At 44.6% G+C, this 19647-nt stretch overlaps 1 protein-coding gene across 9 annotated transcripts in view; it reads left to right on the forward strand.

The window, feature by feature from the left end:
- LOC134534215 (protein muscleblind) overlaps window positions 1-19647 on the forward strand; it is a 245119-nt gene that overhangs the window by 128605 nt on the left and 96867 nt on the right. For all 9 annotated transcript variants that reach the window (XM_063372475.1, XM_063372472.1, XM_063372478.1 and 6 more), the window contains exon 2: window positions 3990-5216. In XM_063372475.1, coding sequence (XP_063228545.1) covers window positions 5031-5216 — 186 coding nt within the window. In that variant the 5' untranslated portion in view covers window positions 3990-5030. The remainder of the gene's footprint in view (window positions 1-3989; window positions 5217-19647) is intronic.

The raw sequence follows: 19647 nt of genomic DNA on the forward strand, positions 1-19647 counted from the left end.
GTATAATTATTTGAATTGTAGCATATCACGAAATGAATCCGCGAATTTTGCAGGTCCCTACCCATGACTATAGGTACGGAAACTTCGTTGATCCGGTTGATCACACGTTGGAATGCAAACTTCCATGCCCTCGCACTGTGTTCACGATTGGACCGCAGTTTTGTTTCGATACGCCCATCTGCGACCGTAAAGCCTAGACGTGCCGAGTCGCAGCCAACACTGCGCCAGCAAGCAGGCGGTGTCGGCGAACGTGTGCTGCTGTGGAATTAGCCGCGCGACGGGGTCCAAGGTCCTGCTGACGAGGCACACTCGTGAAACAGCTGGGGCTGGCTAGTAGTTGGTTCCAAGCACGACCATGCCCGATGTGGAAGAGCGGTAAGATCTCGAGAGACTTTCTCTCGGGACCATGCGTATACTGCGGAAGAACTGAATGACCCGACCAAAAAATAGCAATGGCGTTCGTTACTTGCAGACAAGGAATAAACTGTATTTCCGCGAAAAAAATGCATGGCGTAGAGACCTGCAAAATTTGCTGATTCATTTCGTGATATGCTACAATTCAAACAATTATATCTTAGCGCTGCTTCTACCACTGGTTCACTATTAATCTGGATTAATGAGGGCCAATGAGAGACCCTGGCTCAAAGAAGTGTCGAATCACAGACAGTCGAGACGACTCACAAGTCATCAGCCAATGAACAGATGGCATTTGCCCAAGTGTGTAGAGTGTAGTAGAGTCTATCCTGGAGGTCATTGAACCCGCGAATTTAGCAGGTCTCTATGCATGGGCCCCCGTACCGAAGTGGGAATTAGTTGATTTCAAGCCTGAACGCGACCGCTGAGATTGTTTCTTGTGCGACATGTTCACGACGTCATTATTGAATGTTCGAATGTTTAGCCTTTCCATAGCCGTGCAGCGTAAAAAAAAAAAAAAAATCATTGTACCTTTCTCCCCCACTAGCAGCCGACAGCGGCGAGAGTGAGAGTGCCCACCCCCCTCCAACCATCAAACTCGATCTTGTAAAAGTAAAGGGGGGGGGGGGAGGGGCAGACCCATTGTCCTCCGCTGCTCGCCGGCCAGACCGCCTCTCATTGTTTTGTCTCTCGGGCTTCCAGGCACTTGCGCCGTGCATGCACGACCGAGCGGAAATAATAGCGCCTCAGAACTGTGTCCGTGCTCTCCCCCCTCCGCCACCCCCCCCCTCCCCCCACCAAACCATCCCTCCATCATCCAACCCCTCGCTCGCTCGTCGAAACAGCCGCCGCGACCCGCGGGATTGTCGAAAATAACGCTTTCACTCCGGTCCGCACTTCCGCTTTCCCGCCCAGCCCCGCGACTGCTTTCTTTGATTACTTCCCTTCTACCTCAAGTCGTGCGACCATTGCCGTTATTTGTTGTACCAACAATAGTTTAATAACTAGAGACCGGAAAAATTCGCGAATTCATTTCGCGATAGGCTAAAATACAAATAGTTATACCTCAGTGCTGCCTCTGCCATTGGCTCACAACTCACCTGGATGACTCTGGGCCAATGAGAAATGCCCAACCAAAGCTTTATCGAATCGCAGGCTGCTACGTTGGGACGTCTCACAAGACAGCAGCCAATGAGTGGGTGACATTTGACCGAGTGTACGTGGAACACGCAGTTCATCCTGCAGGTCATTGAACCCGCGAATTTTCCCGGTCCCTATTAATAACGAGACAGAGATCCAAGTAAACAATTAAAACACACCAGTTTACATTTTATTTTTCAGCTTATTTTTAAAAAAATGCGTCTAGATAATTGAGGGCTGGAGGGTGCACATTGGTAGCCCGGATTAGCTTGTATGCTTGTATCTCTGCGCGTTCGTCACTACCTCCTGAAGTAGCGTTCAGGGTAGCCTACGCAGAATCTCACTGTCGGAGGGGGAGGGAGATGGAACCACTTTGCCCACTGCTGGCTTCCGAGCTATTTCCTTTTATTTGCGGGAGTAATAGATTCTGATGGATAATTTGCCCACGCTCCAGAACTGGTACTGTATAATTTCAGTTCGATTTCTTTGGCGACGTCATCCCACGCCTAACTTCACTTCGCTCTTCGTATAATTTCATTGATTAATGTCGCGTAGAATTTTTTTTTTTTTCCCTCGGACGCACTGCTTCAATAAGTTACTACTAGTGTTTCACTCCGTAGTTGCGCAGGATAGAGCTTGTATTTTTAAACCTAAGCTGCGTGAAAGTTGAAGAAATAATCGCCGACGTTTCGGTTGACATCGCAATTGCCATCTTCAGGACAGTAGTTGCCTAGCGGTACAGTCCACTAAGGTTTGTTAAGCAACTTCGATTCTGAATATGACGCCTGCATAGACGCAACAAAAAAAAAACAATTCAGTCAACGGCCACGTAAGCCTGCGAACGTTTATGTTGTTCACAGTCATCGCCTACGTCACAATCTGCACCTGGCCTTAATGAGCCATATGTCCATAGAGAGTTCATCTCCCTCGTCTGTTGCCTTTGGGGGCGCAGCCCGCCCCCGCCGCACGGAAACCGGTTGTGTTCGCGGTGAACGAGCAAGTAGAAAACCTCAGTTGGTTCTGGTCCACCAGCCCTGAACGCCCGTGTACCGCCACAGGAAGTGAGAGCTCGACGGCGCACATTTCAACCGCTGGTCCACTGCTCTGTGACCAGCCTCTGCTTCCTTCCTAATTTTTTTAAAACTAATTCTTTGAGAGTCGTATGAAATTGATTAGACACTGTATCATTTCTGTGTTGGTGGTTTTTTTTTTTTCACTTCTTGACTGTGGTTACCAGTCTTGAGTCCTGCTTTGGTGCTGCGCCTAAAATGTCTCCTACATTAACTGCACAAAGCGTCTGTGCTGGTTTATATGTAAAGTGTGTGTGTGTGTATGTGTTTGTATTATATCCGGGTGCAAAGTGATTCACTACAATTTTTGTTATCTACTAAATGTGTATTTACTTGCCTTATGATTTTTTGTCGATATAAGTTCATAGATGCTAATAATGTCATGCATTACAATTAAATGACTTCTCTTTTGGACTCCAGCTAAAAATCTATTTCAAGCAGTTTTTTTCCGTAATTTTCTCCCCATTTCTTCTTCTCTGTGTGTTATCTTACTAAACGCATTTTACCAAGAACGTCATTGCTTTGGTGCAGATATGTATTTTAACACTGCGGACTGTTTTTCAAATATTCAACGTGAATCTAAAAATAATCTGGCATCTATAATATAATTAATAAATTTTATGTTACTATAATATTGATCTTTGCAAAAGCATATTTTTAAACTTATGATTATCCTAAACAAATTACAGTAACGAGCCTCCAAACTCTAAAAATATGCTTGTGAATACTATGCATCCAAGCTTTTTTTTTATTTTTGCAATAATTGGTGCTACATTTAATTCCTCTGGTGTTTCTGCTTACTGCACTATGGTGGCGATGTTTAACTTGTTTTGAATTGCCAGTGTGTATGCTTGTAAACATCTTAGGAAACTGTAAGGTGCTGCTGACATCGGTGTTTGACACATCTTGTAGCGCCTCTTTTTTATCCCTTTCTTGCTTCCTCAAGGTTACGCAGTTAAACTTCCTGCTTTTCAGAGTACAATTAGACAACTTAGTGTGTGCTTCAAGTTATAGTTGGCAGACAGAACAGTACAATTAGTTCTGTAATTAGCAGTTGCAAATCTATTTATGTTCTTACAATGTTTAGGTTTATAGTGAGAACACGTGCAGCTGTATTCAATAGAATTTACTGTTAGTAGCCTATGAGTATTTTTGCTACTTGCTCTTTCGTTTAAGCCACAAGCTAGAAGCGAGGGACGCAAGCAGTAGAAATACTCGTGCCTTTGATCTTGCTTAGCTTTCTAAATAGTTACACCACATTTACATGGCTAAGCTGTCTGGTTATTAAGAGTAGTGCTTGGTTTTTTTCAAAAATCAGTTTCCATTTAGTAAATATAGGTGTTTTTCTTTTTCGTTTGTTTGCAGACCTCTAACCCTTGGAGAGTGCTACACCGGGCAGCCAACCAGCTTGCTTGTTCCATCCGGCCAGCCAAACCATGCGCTAGCTTACTTTCTGCCTGTTCCCTGCCCCCCTTCCTCCCACCTTCGGAAGGTGCCGCCTGCGTGTTTTGCTTTCTTTTTTTTCCTTCCTCCGGTACCGAAATAATCGATAGACCACACGAGAGCTTGCACTTGTTACCCGACCATTGCTTGTGCTTGAGACCAGCCACCCGCCACCACCATCGTGCATATGTGCTGTGCTTGCGCGCTGCTCCCAGGGACCGGCCATCTTGTGTGTCAATTGAAGAGCGTCGGAAGCCCGGGCGAGCAGTCATCGCGTTCATGGTCCAGTGATATCCGTGTTATATCTTCGTTACTAGTCTTCGTTTGCCATATGAGGAACGAATAAAAGAATTATATATTTAAAAAAAAAAGTTTTGAAATAAACACAACATAGTGAGTTCGTATAACTTTTGATTGTTGAATATATATTGCACACGTTTAGCAACAAAAAAAAAAAGCTCGCGGAAGAGTTTTCGGAGCACTAGTTTTTAGATTCGAAAGAGGAAAGTGTGTGATTTATAAAAGAAGAGATATCCTTTTTATCAAATTATAAACGACGAACTAACCTCAAGTCTTTATTATTGAAATATATCATATATCTATATTGAAACACGAAATAAAAATAAAAATATATATATTTTTTTGTCTACGTACGAAACATCAATACATCGACTGAGAAAACAAATCACGCCGTCTCTCCGTTCGTTAAAAACTACAAATCCGGTTGCGAGCCGCCGACCGCCCGCAACGTACTGGTCCCTCCATAGAGATAGCGAGAGAGAGAGCGAGAGAGAGAGAGAGGCGAGGACTACCGCCGGCAGGGAGAAGACGCTAGCGACGACGACGACGACGCCTCCGACAGCGGCGGCGGCGGCGGCGGGAGTGGTGTTCCCGTGCGGCGGCCTGGTGAGCGGCACGCCCCCTCCCCCTCCCCCGCCCAGCTCCCCCCTGCCCCCGGCGAGCATGGCCATGGTGAACATGAACAACCTGCTGAACGGCAAGGACTCGCGCTGGCTGCAGCTGGAGGTGTGCCGCGAGTTCCAGCGCAACAAGTGCACGCGCTCCGACACGGAGTGCAAGTTCGCGCACCCGCCGGCCAACGTCGAGGTGCAGAACGGCCGCGTCACCGCCTGCTACGACAGCATCAAGGTGAGTTCATCCCCCCTGCACATGAGAGAACCAACAGCATGACAAATATCTCTGACACCTGTTTGTTCCAACACAATCATCACGGATAACAAACTGTGTGCATTCTCAGAGTTAACGACCGCTCAAGTTTACAAAATGCATTCCAGAATATTTTCACTGCCGTATTATTTACTCATGCATGATAATTAGGGACACGTGTATTTCGCGAATACATTTCGTGTCAAGGTATTTCACAAAATACTGTAGCTTTTCTCCTGTGGTTATTGGCTGAGGTCGGTGAGAGGTGTCGTCCCGCTCTTGACGGGGCCAATGAGAATGTGGTCACCGTACTGCTGCACCCTCTCAATTAGCCATGACTCTTAGAAAACGCTACAGTGTTTTTTGAAATAATTTGACATGAAATGAAATCGCGAAATACAGGTGTCCCTAATGATAATACACATTAAGGACATCCCCCGATGTCGCAACTACTAAAAAAAGGGGGTTGTCTGTTAAGTCGGTTTACGGACGGTAATTTTACGTAATAACGTCATAGGAAAACATTAATGAAAAAATTGCATACTTTTTAATTTTAAAATATTATCTGTAGTTTTTTTTTGCAAATTTAATTTAAATAATTTGTTTGAATAAAATCACGAACAATTAGTTAAAAAGCCCGCCTTAACCTGTTTGATATAGTTAAGATTTTCTCGCACGGTGGTTGGCCGGTTCTTGCACGCTCGGCTCAGGCGTGCAGCCGGCGTTCATCGATTTATAAGACGTTATCACGTCAAAAATAAATAAAACAGAGCCATTGTGTCGCTAGCTTAATGGTGTGTCAGTAGGGGCAGGCATTTTTCGCGAAAAAAAAATCTGCAGTAACTATACTCGCGCCAGCGGTTTTTACCTCGTGACTGGCGTTCGTCTGCGAGAGAATTCGTTGCCTTATTTGACCGAGCCACTCAGGACGCGTTTGGTTCAAGCACTGAATTATTGAGATTGGTGTTGAAACAATCACCAATACCTGGTAGGAACTCCCCCAATCACGAAACACAGGCGACGCTACAGTGTTTTAACGTTCAGCTAGTCTCGGAATCTTTTCGCGAAATATGCATGCCCCTATGTATCAGATGTGGCTTCATTAAGCTCACTTACCATTTAGAGGGAAAAAAACGCTTGTAGTTATGCTTGCAAATAATGAACACTTGCATAAGTAAACCTCGCTCATTTTTTTGGTAAGACGTAACTTTATTTTCGCGCTTGTTGATTCAAATACTTTTGAATAAACTTAAAAAAATGAATACACGTGAATTAGAAGTGATCCATCAGAGAAACATTTTTAGGCACTTAAACATTGTCGATGTAAGTTTTATTGTTTTGCAACAGTTTTGATATTTTCATATTTAGAGTCTGAATTTACCGTACTTCATTGCCATTCTGTAAATGTCCCACGTTTTTCTTAGTGTAAATTATTGATTTATTTAAAATAAATCTTTTTTGAAAGTAAATAATTTAATTGTTATAAAAATTGGAAATTTAGTGAGAAAATTAAGCAAAATATAATATATATTAACATAGTTAAAGTTTTTTTTTTACTCAACGTAATTAATTATTTTTGCCTAACGATGTAAACAGTATTTGGCCATTTACGAACGGCATCTGTTACTTGCGAGTGAATGGTTGACTACTGTCCGGTGGCCTGGTAACGTCGCTTGTGTGTGGTTGGAACGACCGCACGAGACGCAACGAGCACACCTCTGCTTCCTTGCGCCCAGGCGGAGGCGTGCGGCGAGCACACCCGCGCCTTCTTGCGCCCAGCTCTCCGGTCGACATTCCCCTTCTCCGCTGTTGCGTTGCGGTAAGCTGAGCCGCGACTCAGCATGACGCGGCGAGTCCGTGCTGGGTAAAGGGAGGGGGGGGGGGGGGAGCGAGTCTTGAGTCGTGCGCGGGCGGTCGTCAACTCCCAGTGCTGGGGCCTCGAGACATCCGCCGCTGCCACCAGAGAGCGCAGGGCTTGCCGCCCGCTGAAACTTTCTCCACTGGGATTCGAACCCACGAACCCAAATCACACTAACACACGTTCTCCCACCGTGCTCCTGAAATCGCCCCCAGCACAGTCACGGGTTCGAGTCCTGACTGCAACCCCGCCAAACCACCCAACTCACAACACCTCAGGGTCACCAAACATCCGTTATCTACATCACCATTAAAACCTAATATCTGTTTTTCACAACTAGAGGTAGTGGGCGGCAATCCGTGGCCTGGAACTCTACGCGGGCCCGCGGTTTGATGCCCGGATCTTGCATTCGGACCTCGAGGCCCGCAATGGCTGTGATGACAGTACAGTTGCAGCTGACCCTGCGGCGGTATTGCCTGATTAATAGAGACAGGAAAAATTCGCGATTTCAATGACCTGTAGGACATACTGCATGATCCTCTATGCACACGGGAAAATTACATTTGCTCATTGGCTACTGACTCGTAACACCTGTTAACTGGGACGCTAGTGATTCCATACTTCTTTTGTTTAAGGTTTTCTCATTGGCCGAGTATCATTCAGCTAAACTGTGGCCCAATCACTGATGCAGTAAAAATGCAAACGTTTTTTGGATTCTAGCCTATCACGAAATGAATCCGTGATTTTTTCCGGTCTCTACTGATTAAGCAACAAGTCTGAGCTTCCGCCGCGGAGACGAGTGGTCCACTTTGGTCCGACCTTAGCTGGCGCCCGAGACACCGTGTGACCCTCCCAGATCAGCTCTGCGTGAAAACTGTGTAGCATTGTCTGTGTTTCTTTCAGGCTCATGTCCACTGTAAGCGCACCAATCATAGCTAGACAGACCGGAAAAATTCTCGGATTGATTTCGCGATATGCTGGAATCCAAATGCGTTTAACATTTTTCTGCTTCAATATTTGACCATCATTTATCTGAAGGACTCTTGAGCCAATGAATTACCGTCGACGAAAGAAGTTTCAAATCACAAGCCTTCCAGTTGACAGTTCTCACGCGTCAGTAGCCAATGAGCAGATGTGATTTTTCCGACTACATATAGGATCGTGGAGTCTATCCTAGAGGTATATGAAACCGCGAAATTTTCCAGTCCCTAACAATCGCTAGCGCGGGCATGCCATGTTGCAGTCTATTGAGCAATCGTATTTTATCGCGAAAAATACACGCATTATTAGGGGCAGGCATTTTTCGCTTATTAGACTGCAACAAGCTCTATTCGCACCAGCGGTTTCTCCCTTGTGATCGGCGGCCGTCTGCGAGAGAAGTGGTTGCCCTATTTGACCGAGCCACTCAGGACGTGTTTGCTTCCGCACTGAATTGGCTGTGATTGGTGTTGTAACAATCACCATGTGCCTGAAAAAAACCTCACCCAATCATGCAACACACACGACGCTACAGTTTTTTTAACTTTCAGCTAGTCTCGGAAAATTTTCGCGAAATATGCACGCCCCTACGCCTTATGTATTGAGACCCGGATACATTCGCGTATTCATTTGGCGACAGGATAAAATCCAATATGTGTACCTCTAAGGAGCCTCCTGTATTGGCACACGGTGTATATGGAATATTCTTGACCAATGAGAAACCATTACTAACTAAAGAATTACGGAATCACAGTCTACCGTGTTGAGATGTCTGATCAGTCGGCAACCAATGAACAAATGACGTTTGCCCGAGTGAACAAAGTCCTATGTAGTCCATTGTAGTAGTCATTGAAAACTATAATTTTTTTGATCCCTACTCATGAAACCTCGAATGAATGGTTATAATTAGAGACCGGAAAAATTCGTGCATTCATTTCGCGATAGACTAAAAACAAATAGTTATACCTCAGTGCTGCCTCTGCTATTGGCTCACAACTCACCTGGATGACTCTGGGCCAATGAGAAACACCCAACCAAAGCTTTATCGAATCACAGGCTGCTATGATGGGACGTCTCACAAGACAGCAGCCGATGAGTGGGTGACATTTGAACGAGTGTACGTAGGACTATGTAGTTCATCCTGGAGGTCTTTGAACCCGCAAATTTTTCCGGTCCCTAGTTATAATATTGCTCTCAGACGTGCAGAGTTTTTTTTAACTTGCGGCAGCCATTGACCAGTCCACCCTCCCTGAGGTATGAGCACATGAGTAGGGAGAGAGCCCGTGTTGCCAAAGGGCAGGGCAAGGCCGTGGCCGCAGGCTGCAGGGAGGGCTTCGTACGCGCTCCGGTTGAAGCCACCGGCGCGAGCGGGCAGCTAGGCCCTTCGCCAGCTCCGAGGTTAACGCTCCGCTGGGTTATTGCTAGCGCGAACCTGGGAGTTCAAGGCGGTAAGAGTATCCAGCAGGGGTAGGGCCAGGCATTTTTCGCGAAAAAAAAAAATCCGAACGCCTTTTAGACTGCAACAAGGTATACCCACGCCAGCGGTTTCTTCCTCCTGATTGGCGGCCGTCTGCGAGAGAAGTCGTTGCCTTTATCTGACCGAGCCACTCAGGACGCGTTTGCTTCCGCGCTGAATTACTGTGGTCGGTGTTGTAACAATCGACACGTACTTGAAAGAAACTCACCCAATCACGAAACACGGACGATGCTACAGTTTTTTGACTTTCAGCTAGTCCCGGAATCTTTTCGCGAAATGTGCATGGCCCTTAGCAGGGGCTAAAGAACAACTAGAGGTCTGATAACCCCCCATCCTCCTTCAGGACAGTACGAGCTGATGTTCCTAGGGCCTGGGTGCATAGCCCGATGTCGAGAGTAGTGAATCGGTACATGAATGGTTCGGAATCCACTGAAATTTAGGAGGTCTAACCCACTTAATCTCCTTTGCATAAACGTGTGACGTAAAACGGTGACAGTAGCTGGAAATATGGGCTACGGGTGCAATGTATTTCTTATGGGTCTATTGTTCGGTGGCTTACTCAGTTGTAGCTTACCAATCGTCATGAATCGGTCATATTCGGGCGTGTCCGCCGCTCGTTGACTATGATCGGGACCTCGGCGGCCATCTTGGACGGCGCCAAATCCGCCATTTTTGAACATCTGTAATTGTTTAGCTAGAAATTTGAAAAAAAAAATTCTAAAAATCATTAAACATATCGCTTATTAAAATAATTATTAATTCGTTTGATTCCTGTCCTTGGTACTTTACATGACTGATGCAAAAAATAATAATTTTGGTAAACTATTTTATTCAATAGTATATGGCGAAAAAAAAGATAAACTGCTTGAATTCCTTAACCACCAGCCGTCAGTAAGCTACCGATGTCAATTTGGCTGCAGTCTTTATCATTTGAAATTATTAACCTAGAAATCCGGGAAAAATTCCAAAATTATTAAAAAAATTTCATGTTAAAATAATGTGTTAAATTAGATGTTAAAATTTGATCGATATCAGTCCTTGTTTCGATCCTTACTCGAAGGGGAAAAAAAACTATTTAATTAAAATTACAGATATAAAATTCAGGTTCGAGAAATAAAACAAGAAAACAAATAAAAAATTGATTACATAATTTCAACAAGTACAAACAAGGAATTTACTAACGTTTTACGAATTTCTAAAGGCTTCTTAGAAGACGAAACGAGTCCTTTGCATGCCATGATAAATGTTTTCAGGACATCTCTACATGACTAGGGACCGGAAAAATTCGCGGGTTCAATGACCTGCAGGATGAACTCCATAGTTATACGTACACTCGGTCAAATGCCACCCACTCATTGGCTGCTGTATTGTGAGACGTCCCAGCGCAGCAGCCTGTGATTCGATAAAGCTTTGGTCGGGCGTTTCTCATTGGGCCAGAGTCATACAGGTGAGTTGTGAGCCAATGGCAGAGGCAGCACTGAGGTATAACCATTTGTATATTAGCCTATCGCGAGATGAATCCGCGAATTTTTTTCTCGGTCTCTAAAAATAACGCGTATAGTGAATACACGGTGATACAAATGTTTGACGATAGTTCATATGCAGGAGATGTCTAGGCGGTTAAGTGTCGAGGACTGGTGAATGAACTACCTGCGATGGCGCCTTCTGGCGGCCGAGGCGGGCCGCGTCACGGCGCCGCTATTTTTACGTCGCCTCCGCAAGAGGGCCGGCCATTAAGCATCGCCCGCACCTGCTGCTGCCCCATCCCCCCCCCCTCCATCCCCTTGGCAGGGTATTCCTCGCCGCGCCTGCGCAGAAGCGCAGCAACCGCGGCTCCAGAAGGGGGGAACTGGGGGCGATAGCCCCTCCCGAGACCAATTTCATTGATTAGCGTATATTTATGTTCACTTAAATATTTTATTTCACATGTCAAACTTTCATCTCATCAGAAGTTGCATGGAGCTACTAAGGTTCTGTATTTGAAACCTGTAATTCGCGGTTTCAATGACCACTAGGATAGACTCCACGAATCTCCATGTACTCGGGCAACTTATCACCTGGTCATTGGCTAACGACTCGGGACACCTGTTTAACTGCGATTCTTATGATTATATACTTCTTTTGTTGAGTGTTTGCCATTGGCTCAAGAGTCCTTCAGGTAATTTGCGGTCCAATCACTGACGCAGCATTAAGCTAAACGATTTTTGATTCCAGCCTGTCTCGAAAGGAATCCGCGAATTTTTCCAGTCTCCAGTAAATAATATTCCAAGGCCAATATCTAACCACTTTCATTTGTTGCAACTACGACCTTTCTTTGTGCGATGGCCCCTCCCGAAAAGTCATCCTGAAGCCGCCATTGAAGCGCAGAAGCGCAGAAGCGCAGAAGCGCAGTACGTCCCACCTTGTCGGGAGGCGACTGTGACCTAACTCGCGGGCTGTGATCCAGAACGTGATCCGAACAGAAATCCTACCAAGGAAACAAATCGGCAACCGTTTCAAATAAACGGTGCCCTGAGCGAGGCTAGAAACTGGTTTCAAAGCTTTTTTAGCGGACGTTTTAAAACCATCGATGCAATTGTTACGCATCTCTCATTTACTCAAGTGCTTTTTTTTAAGTTGTGATGATTTCTTTTTAAGGCCATTCAAGAGTAGCTGCAAAATGTATCCCAGGATAGTTTCGCTATCATAAAGTTTCATTTGGCAAACCCAAAACCCCGGATGATCGCAAAAATGACTATATACGAGTTAATGGCGTCAGACACGGGCCCGCCATTCGGACGAAATCAACGAAAAAGTGAGCTTTGCGCATGCGCGGAATTTGGGCCGCAAATCGGCTACTGATAGGACACCAAAATCCGTTCCTTAGAACTAAGGGGCTGGCCGTGTCCTATCGTGCACTAGGAATACGGTTAGAGTACAGTTGTATCATATCCAACGCCGAAACCCTTATGTTTGTGTGTTGAAATACTGACCATAGACGACCCTGGCACACCCGTGTAACCATCACGATGCGCAGAGCTTCAGAAAAAAAAACCACGTGATTTTAAATTGCTGAAGATATCATAGTGGAGACTCTACAAAAAGCATTTTAGAATTCGCTGAGGGCTGAAGAGTAGTTCCGTTTCCGTGTTTCGTTTTTAAACTGTATTTTTAGAATAGTGAGAATGACTGAAACGCGTGTTTTCAGACTAACTTTTAGGCAACAAACCTCTGATTAGGTGGGCCCCTTAATTTGGCACACTCGTGACCACGGACATGTTGGATTAGCAATATTGCTGGATTATCGAACGCAAAATGCAGTTAAAAGGGGAAAAGCAAGTGTGAAAACGCGAAACGTCAAATGTAAAGCTCTATAAAACACGAAACACTGCAGTGAAATGAAAACCTACAGTAACGATAAACTCTGAGCGAAATAAAAACCATCGGCAGCGCATTTTTTTTTTCGAGCGTGCGGCCAAAATACACAGCCAGAACCCACCCGCGGAAAAAAAATTTAATGCTGAACCATAAATTCCGGATGAACATTTTACTGAACTACTATCAGTAGGAGGTCTGTTTACTGTAGCAGCTACGCCTTTTAATTGTTTTGATGGTGAGTAGTGAACCTAACATTTCGCGGTGTATTTGACTGCCGCACTGCCCTTCAAACTTCTGTAAGTTTTTATCTTCATGTGTGACTCTTCTTGAAGAACTTCAGCCGATGACAACCACACAGCTCTCGGTCGTGTGAGTTCACGTGGTTCAAGTCAAAGAGAAAGATGGAGTTGTCTAGCACAAGTATCAGCAGAGACTGGAAAATTTCGCGATTTCGATGACCTCTAGGATAGACTCCACACTACGGCAAATGCCACCTGCTCACTGGCTACTGATTCGTGACACCTGTCAACTGGGACGCTAGCGATTCGATACTTTTTTGGTTGAATTATTTTCATTGGCTCAAAGTCTTTCAGATAAACTGTGAGTCCATCACAAAGGCAATATAAAGATACAGTTGTTTGGATTATAGCATCTCATGAAATAAACCCGCCGATTTTTCTGGTCTCTAAGTATCAGCCAATGAACAGTTTCCCACCCCTCGAGTATCAATGGGATAGTGGCGCCACAAAAGACATTCAGGCATTCAGGGGTGAAACTTCCTTGTTAGTCGCGAACTCTAGCTGTTCACGTCACCAAAACGGCAGGAATGTCCAGCAATACGGCGGAACACAATCCGCCAATCATTGCCCAGGGGGCGAACTGCCCTGGTATCAGTCTCGCGGCCAATGGGAGGTCTTCCACGGCGTGATTCCCTCTAAGGTGGTACTCCATTGGCTGTCAACGCGTGAGACGTCTCAACTGGGTCGCCTGTGATTCGAGTCTTCTTCGGTTGAGGATTTCTCACTGACCGAAAGTCCTCAACGTAAACGGTGTTAACCATAACAGAAGCAGAAGGGATAGCCCAATTAAGTTTTATTACATTTTTATTAATTATTAATTTTTGCATTACTAATAAATAATTGTATTTAAAAATGCTCGATCACAAATCACTGGCACTTAAAAATGTTTATTCTCAAGTCACTCAGTGTCTGTCAAGTTCCGCAGTTCGCACTCTCCACTGGAGCCAGGCTCGACAGTGGTTCGCCCCTTACCTCGAGCCTGTCCACACACACAGTCTCGCGCCACTCTCGTGGGGTCTCTCACCCTCTTCGCCGATGTCCCACTTCCCTTCACTCACGGAACTCTCCTAACTCTCGAAACTCGCTCGGAACTGTCGCTGCTTAAGTACCTGGGGCGCCCTTCTCGAACCGACGAGAGTGGCGGTGACGAGTCGCGTCATCCTGGGCCGACGCGACGCCCGAAACATTGCGAATGGCGACGCTTATTCACGCCACTCCACGCGGCAGCTTCCGTAAGCCGCTAAAGGTGATAATAGCCCGAGGCGGGAAGGTGCACGGGGGTACGGAGGGGGGAGGGATGGGGCTAGCGAGGACCCTTGTAATCCGGCCAGGCATGCGTGGCATGTCTTACGTCAATAGCCGTGCATGGCCGCCTGCCCGCTCCGAACCTGGCATCTCGGTCTGGTCTCTCGCGTTCGTAACAATAATTATATTAATTTACAATCTATGTTGAGTAAAGAAATGTTTGAAATAGTGGAATTAATATGTGGTGGCAATTTAAAGTGGGTAACTATTCTAGTTACGTCACTGTTCCTACCACGTGACCCGGTGTGGAGCACACCACCCGAAGTCTCGGCGGGTCACTGGCCCGCCCTGGGGGGGGGGGGGGGGGGAAAGGGTTTGCAGCGGCGCTATCGACCGCTGCTCTGAAACTTTCATAACCTTCAGCCCCTCCCCCCCCCCCCCCCCCAATGCTGCCGGTGGGGACATGCCATCGATTGACGGGGCGCTTTCCATTTCGCTGCCCGCGACACTGACACCGTTATCCACTTGCGGCTCAAGGCCGCCCGGGGCCTGTCTCCCGCGCACCGTCGCCACGGGAATATTCGCGGGTTGATATCGCGATAGGCTGGAATACAAACCTATTTCACATTCGTGCCGCTTTAGTGTTTGGGACCAAAATTCACCCGAAGGACTCTTGAGCCAATGAAACACCCTCAACAAAAGAAGTATCGAATCACAAGCATCCCGGTTAACAGGTGTCACGAGTTAGTAGCCAATGAGCAGGTGTTATTTGCCCAAGTACTTACAGGATCGTGGAGTCTATCGTAGAGGCCACTGAAAACGAATTTTTTTTTTCCAATCCCTACTTTTCTCACAGTTTCCTCTATGTGTATACAAATAATCAGAGACTGGAAAAATTCTCGATTTCGATTACCTCTAGGATAGACTCCACAATCCCTTAAACACTCCGGCAAATGCCACCTGCACACTGGCTACTGACTCGTGAGACTTGTCAACTGGGACGCTTGCGATTCGATACTTTTTTGGTTGAATTCTTTGATTGGCTCAAAGTCATTCAGATGAACTGTGAGTCAATCACAAAGTCAATATAAAGATACAGTTGTTTGGATTATAGCATATCATGAAATGAACCCGCGAAATTTTCCGGTCGCTACATATAATATAAATATAGCCTCGATTCTGATTGGCCAAACGAACGTCACACGTGTTTCAAGCCGACAAAATCTCACTACTGCGCCCTACCTTTGTACTCGTTCTGCGGTAAAAGGCCTCCTCCTGGCGGAGCCAGGACGAAGGTAAAAGGATCGCTGAATAAACATGCTAGGTGTCTGGTCTGTCTCCTGCTAACAGCGCAGCAGCTTATGACGTACCCCGCAAACGAGTGTACTTTGATTATACGAGACTTTACAAACGTTAGTTTGGCATTTGAATACTTTTACTCCAATTCTGAGAAACACAATAGTGAATGGCTGGCTAGCTTAGTTCTTTGGAAAACAAATTGCTTTATTTTACTTAATGGGATCATTTTTTTAAGCATGATAGCTTAATGATAGTCATGAAACTGTCATAGCCAATTAAACTCGGTCATTGAATACACTGTAAAAAAATTCATAAGTTTTAACCTTAATCATTGTTTTGGTAATTTACCATACAAATATGGTAAATTTCCTATGCAGTTATTTAATTTATTTCTAAACAAATGCAGGAGATGTACCATTCCTGAATTGTAATTTCCCCTTTGACTTTATCACCTTAATAAAAATCTAACACTGACTGACTTACAGACAACGTACAACTTAAGCGGTGTGGGTTTAGAAGAATGAAATTTTGCATTTAATTTCCTTATACAACGTAAGTGAGCAATAATAAAGTATTTTTTGAAAATTCATCCCCTAAGGGGGTAAAATAGGAAATGAAAAATTGTGTAGAAGTTTGTCATTTTTGAAAATATAAATATTTTAATTGGTGTTTAAGCTTCTGTTTATAATTAAAAATAAGTTATATCAGCGTTCTTGTTTTTTTTATAATTTATTAAAAATGTGGATCAAATACTTTCCCATCGGGCACATGGATAGTAGTTTATAAATGTCATTCCGTGGAGGTGTTAGTCTATGGAATCGGTGTCTATTCTTGAGGTGAAGTCATTCTGGTTAGCAGTGTTGTCGGTAGCAAGTTGTCTGTCGGTAAGTCAACCGAACCGAACACTTTGCTTCTGCGATTGGAAAGAGCGGAGAGAGCGCCCATGCGTTAGCAGTGAAGTGTGACACCGACCCTTTCAGCACGATCTCTTTGAAGCTGCACGTCGTGATTTATCGCGAGTGTGGGAACAATAGGGGCTTTGAAGTGGTCGCCAGCAGCGACGGTAACGAACTCGACGAGGGAAAGCACGATCAACGTCTTGTTTCAAGTTTTATCATGTTCGTTTCCGAGCGGCTTAGTGCGAGCAATGTCTCTGCCGAGGCGTCGCACGAGCCCCTTCCAACGCAAGGAATCAAAGGTTATGCGCCCAGTTTTCAAATTGCCGACGTTCAATGGGAATCAGGATTCTTGGTTCAACTTCTGTACTTTATTTGGCCTACTTACTGCCTTTGCGAATAACAACAAGGCGCTGTCAAATGTTGAACTATTGACCTTTTTGAAACCATGTGCTTAAGTTAACGTGCTGTAAGTTTAATTAATGCATTGAAAGCAACTCACTAGGAATAATCGTGAAAACGCCATCATGAATATTGAGTATTGTTAAACAAAGATTTTAATGACACATTGGCAAGGAATATTAGAGTTAAATCTTATTTTAACAGAAAAAAAATGTTTTGTTATCCAGATGGTCGTTCTCATTTTGACTTCGATTATTAACATGGCAAAGATTTCACACCCACTTCCTGATTTCTTACTTCTATATTACATTGCAAGTTTAGGAACGTTACCATGACATTTTTTTTAAGTTTAGGTTAGACAAGTTAGTTTTCCAGAAAAGTGTTTTTTGAAGAATTTTCTACTAATTTGCCGAAACATTTTCCAAATAGAAAATATTTTCAGATTAATGGACAAAGAATGTTATCAACATATTTTACAGAAACAGAACCAAATATAACATTTGGTATTTATTTACCACCTAATGGCCCACTTTAACATTTTAGAGTAGGGTAGGACTTTCGCTACCCTCTACCAAGTGACGGGGACATAAAAAAACTGTAGTTTAAACAGTACCTACCAATCTACAGAAAATAAAAGAAATACATCAACCTATCTTAAATCATGTAAGTCTATGTTTAGAGACCGGCAAAATTCGCGGTTTCATTTCGCGATAGGCTAGGATCCAAGTGCGTGTAACTTATTGCCGCTTCAGTGATTGGAACACAGTTTGCCTGAAGGACTGTGAGCCAATGAATGACCCTCAACGTAAGAAGTATCGAATCACAAACATCCCAGTTTAACAGGTGTCACGAGTCAGTAGCCAATGAGCTGGTGTAATGTTCCCGAGTACATAGAGGATCGTGGAGTCTATCCTGGAGGTAATCAAAACCACGATTTTTTACAGTCCCTATACTATGTTGGTAATAAAAGAGGGGGGGGAGGTAAATTATCTGGAAAAAATATCTGGTTGTATTTTTGCCGACAATTATCGTAACGGAAAGGTTTCCTCGGGGAATGTTTGCACTCGGAGCCCTAGCGCGGACTGTATTTCGTCGCGAGGGGCGTTGGTGGACCAGCGAAGGGGACACCCATCTCCCCCCCCCCCCGAGCCTATATTTAAACTAACTCCACCGCGTTGGTCCAGTCGCCTATAGCGGCCAGGGAAATTAAAATTAGGTCTCGTTTCAATGCGGGGCACCTTCGGCCAGGGAAATTATAATTAGTGCCGCGCATCGAGGCAAAGGGCTTTAATGAAGATAGTGGTGGTTCCCAGCCACCCACTTGGACGTGGCGCGGAAGAGAGTCCGTGGGAGGGGCAGAAGGAAGGGAACTGCCACGACAGAAACCCGCGCGGTTTGACGAACCCGCGATGCTGTCGGGTGCGAACCCGACCACGAGCGTATACGCAGGATTTCATTTCGTCGGTAAAGGGGAAGGGGGGAGGGGGGCTAGAACCACTTTGCACGCTGTTTGCTTTCAAATTATTTCCATTTGTTGGTGCGATTGATGGATTTTTTTTTATAGGATTTAGAGGAGGGGTTATATCCTCCCATCTCCTCTCCCTCCTTGCGTACGCCTGAGAACACAGCGATCACTGGTGGGTAGTACTGGAGTAACGGTAGAAAGTATTCATAGTTAATAGATTTCTTAAGGGGTTAGGGAATTAATAAGGGGGGGGGGGATAAGTGGGGATCAAACAATCGACTTAAAAGGCCGCAGTGAGAATACCACTCTTTTTTGACGTGACAATGTCTAATAAATCGATGAACGTCTGCTGCACACACGAAAAAGGATGACTCATTGTCCCGTTACTCACATTGTCCCGTTACGCTCATTGCACGCTTGCGCCGCATCTATCTCTTCTTCCACTCGATTGGAACAACCATCGATTTGACTTTTTCGAGGCACATTAAACTTGAAACACTCCCATTCGTTTCCTACTTTTCCTATCATCGTCCTATCCTTAACAGAATAACACAGATTGGAAGAAGTTAAATAGCAAACATGTATAAAAGTTATAGTTTAAATAATCCGTTCGTTAAAGTAATAAACATATTTGAATTAATGAGTACAAATAAAAGTAAATTTATTAATTAAATTGTAGTTTTCATTTCACTCCTTCTTTGTATCCATACAAAATAGTGATAATTCAATAAAACTGATTCAATTTTATTCATAAAAGTATGCAATCATTTCATCAATGTTTTGTTACGACGTTGTCACGTTAAACTATCGTCCGTAAACCGACTTTACAGACAACTAATATTTTTATCGCAATTTTAGATTAGAAAGTATACTCCTACCCGTTGGCTCGGTAGTAAACTTCTGGCACTTGAACCAAAGGTTCTTCTCGGCTTGGACTCCCGACCGGGTACATGACTGGGAGTGGTGTTGCAGAAGGCAATGGCGAGCCGTTGCAGCCTCCGTATCGATCATCCCACAATGCAAATGACAGATGTGCTCAAATATCATGTCTTGTCTCAACAGAGAAACCAACACCGTTGTTATGTTATTCGAAAAAAAAAAAAAAAAAAAAAAAAAAAAAAAAAAAAAAAAAACCTT

The sequence above is a fragment of the Bacillus rossius genome, chromosome 7, assembly GCF_032445375.1.
Source record: "Bacillus rossius redtenbacheri isolate Brsri chromosome 7, Brsri_v3, whole genome shotgun sequence".
NCBI lineage: Eukaryota > Metazoa > Arthropoda > Insecta > Phasmatodea > Bacillidae > Bacillus > Bacillus rossius.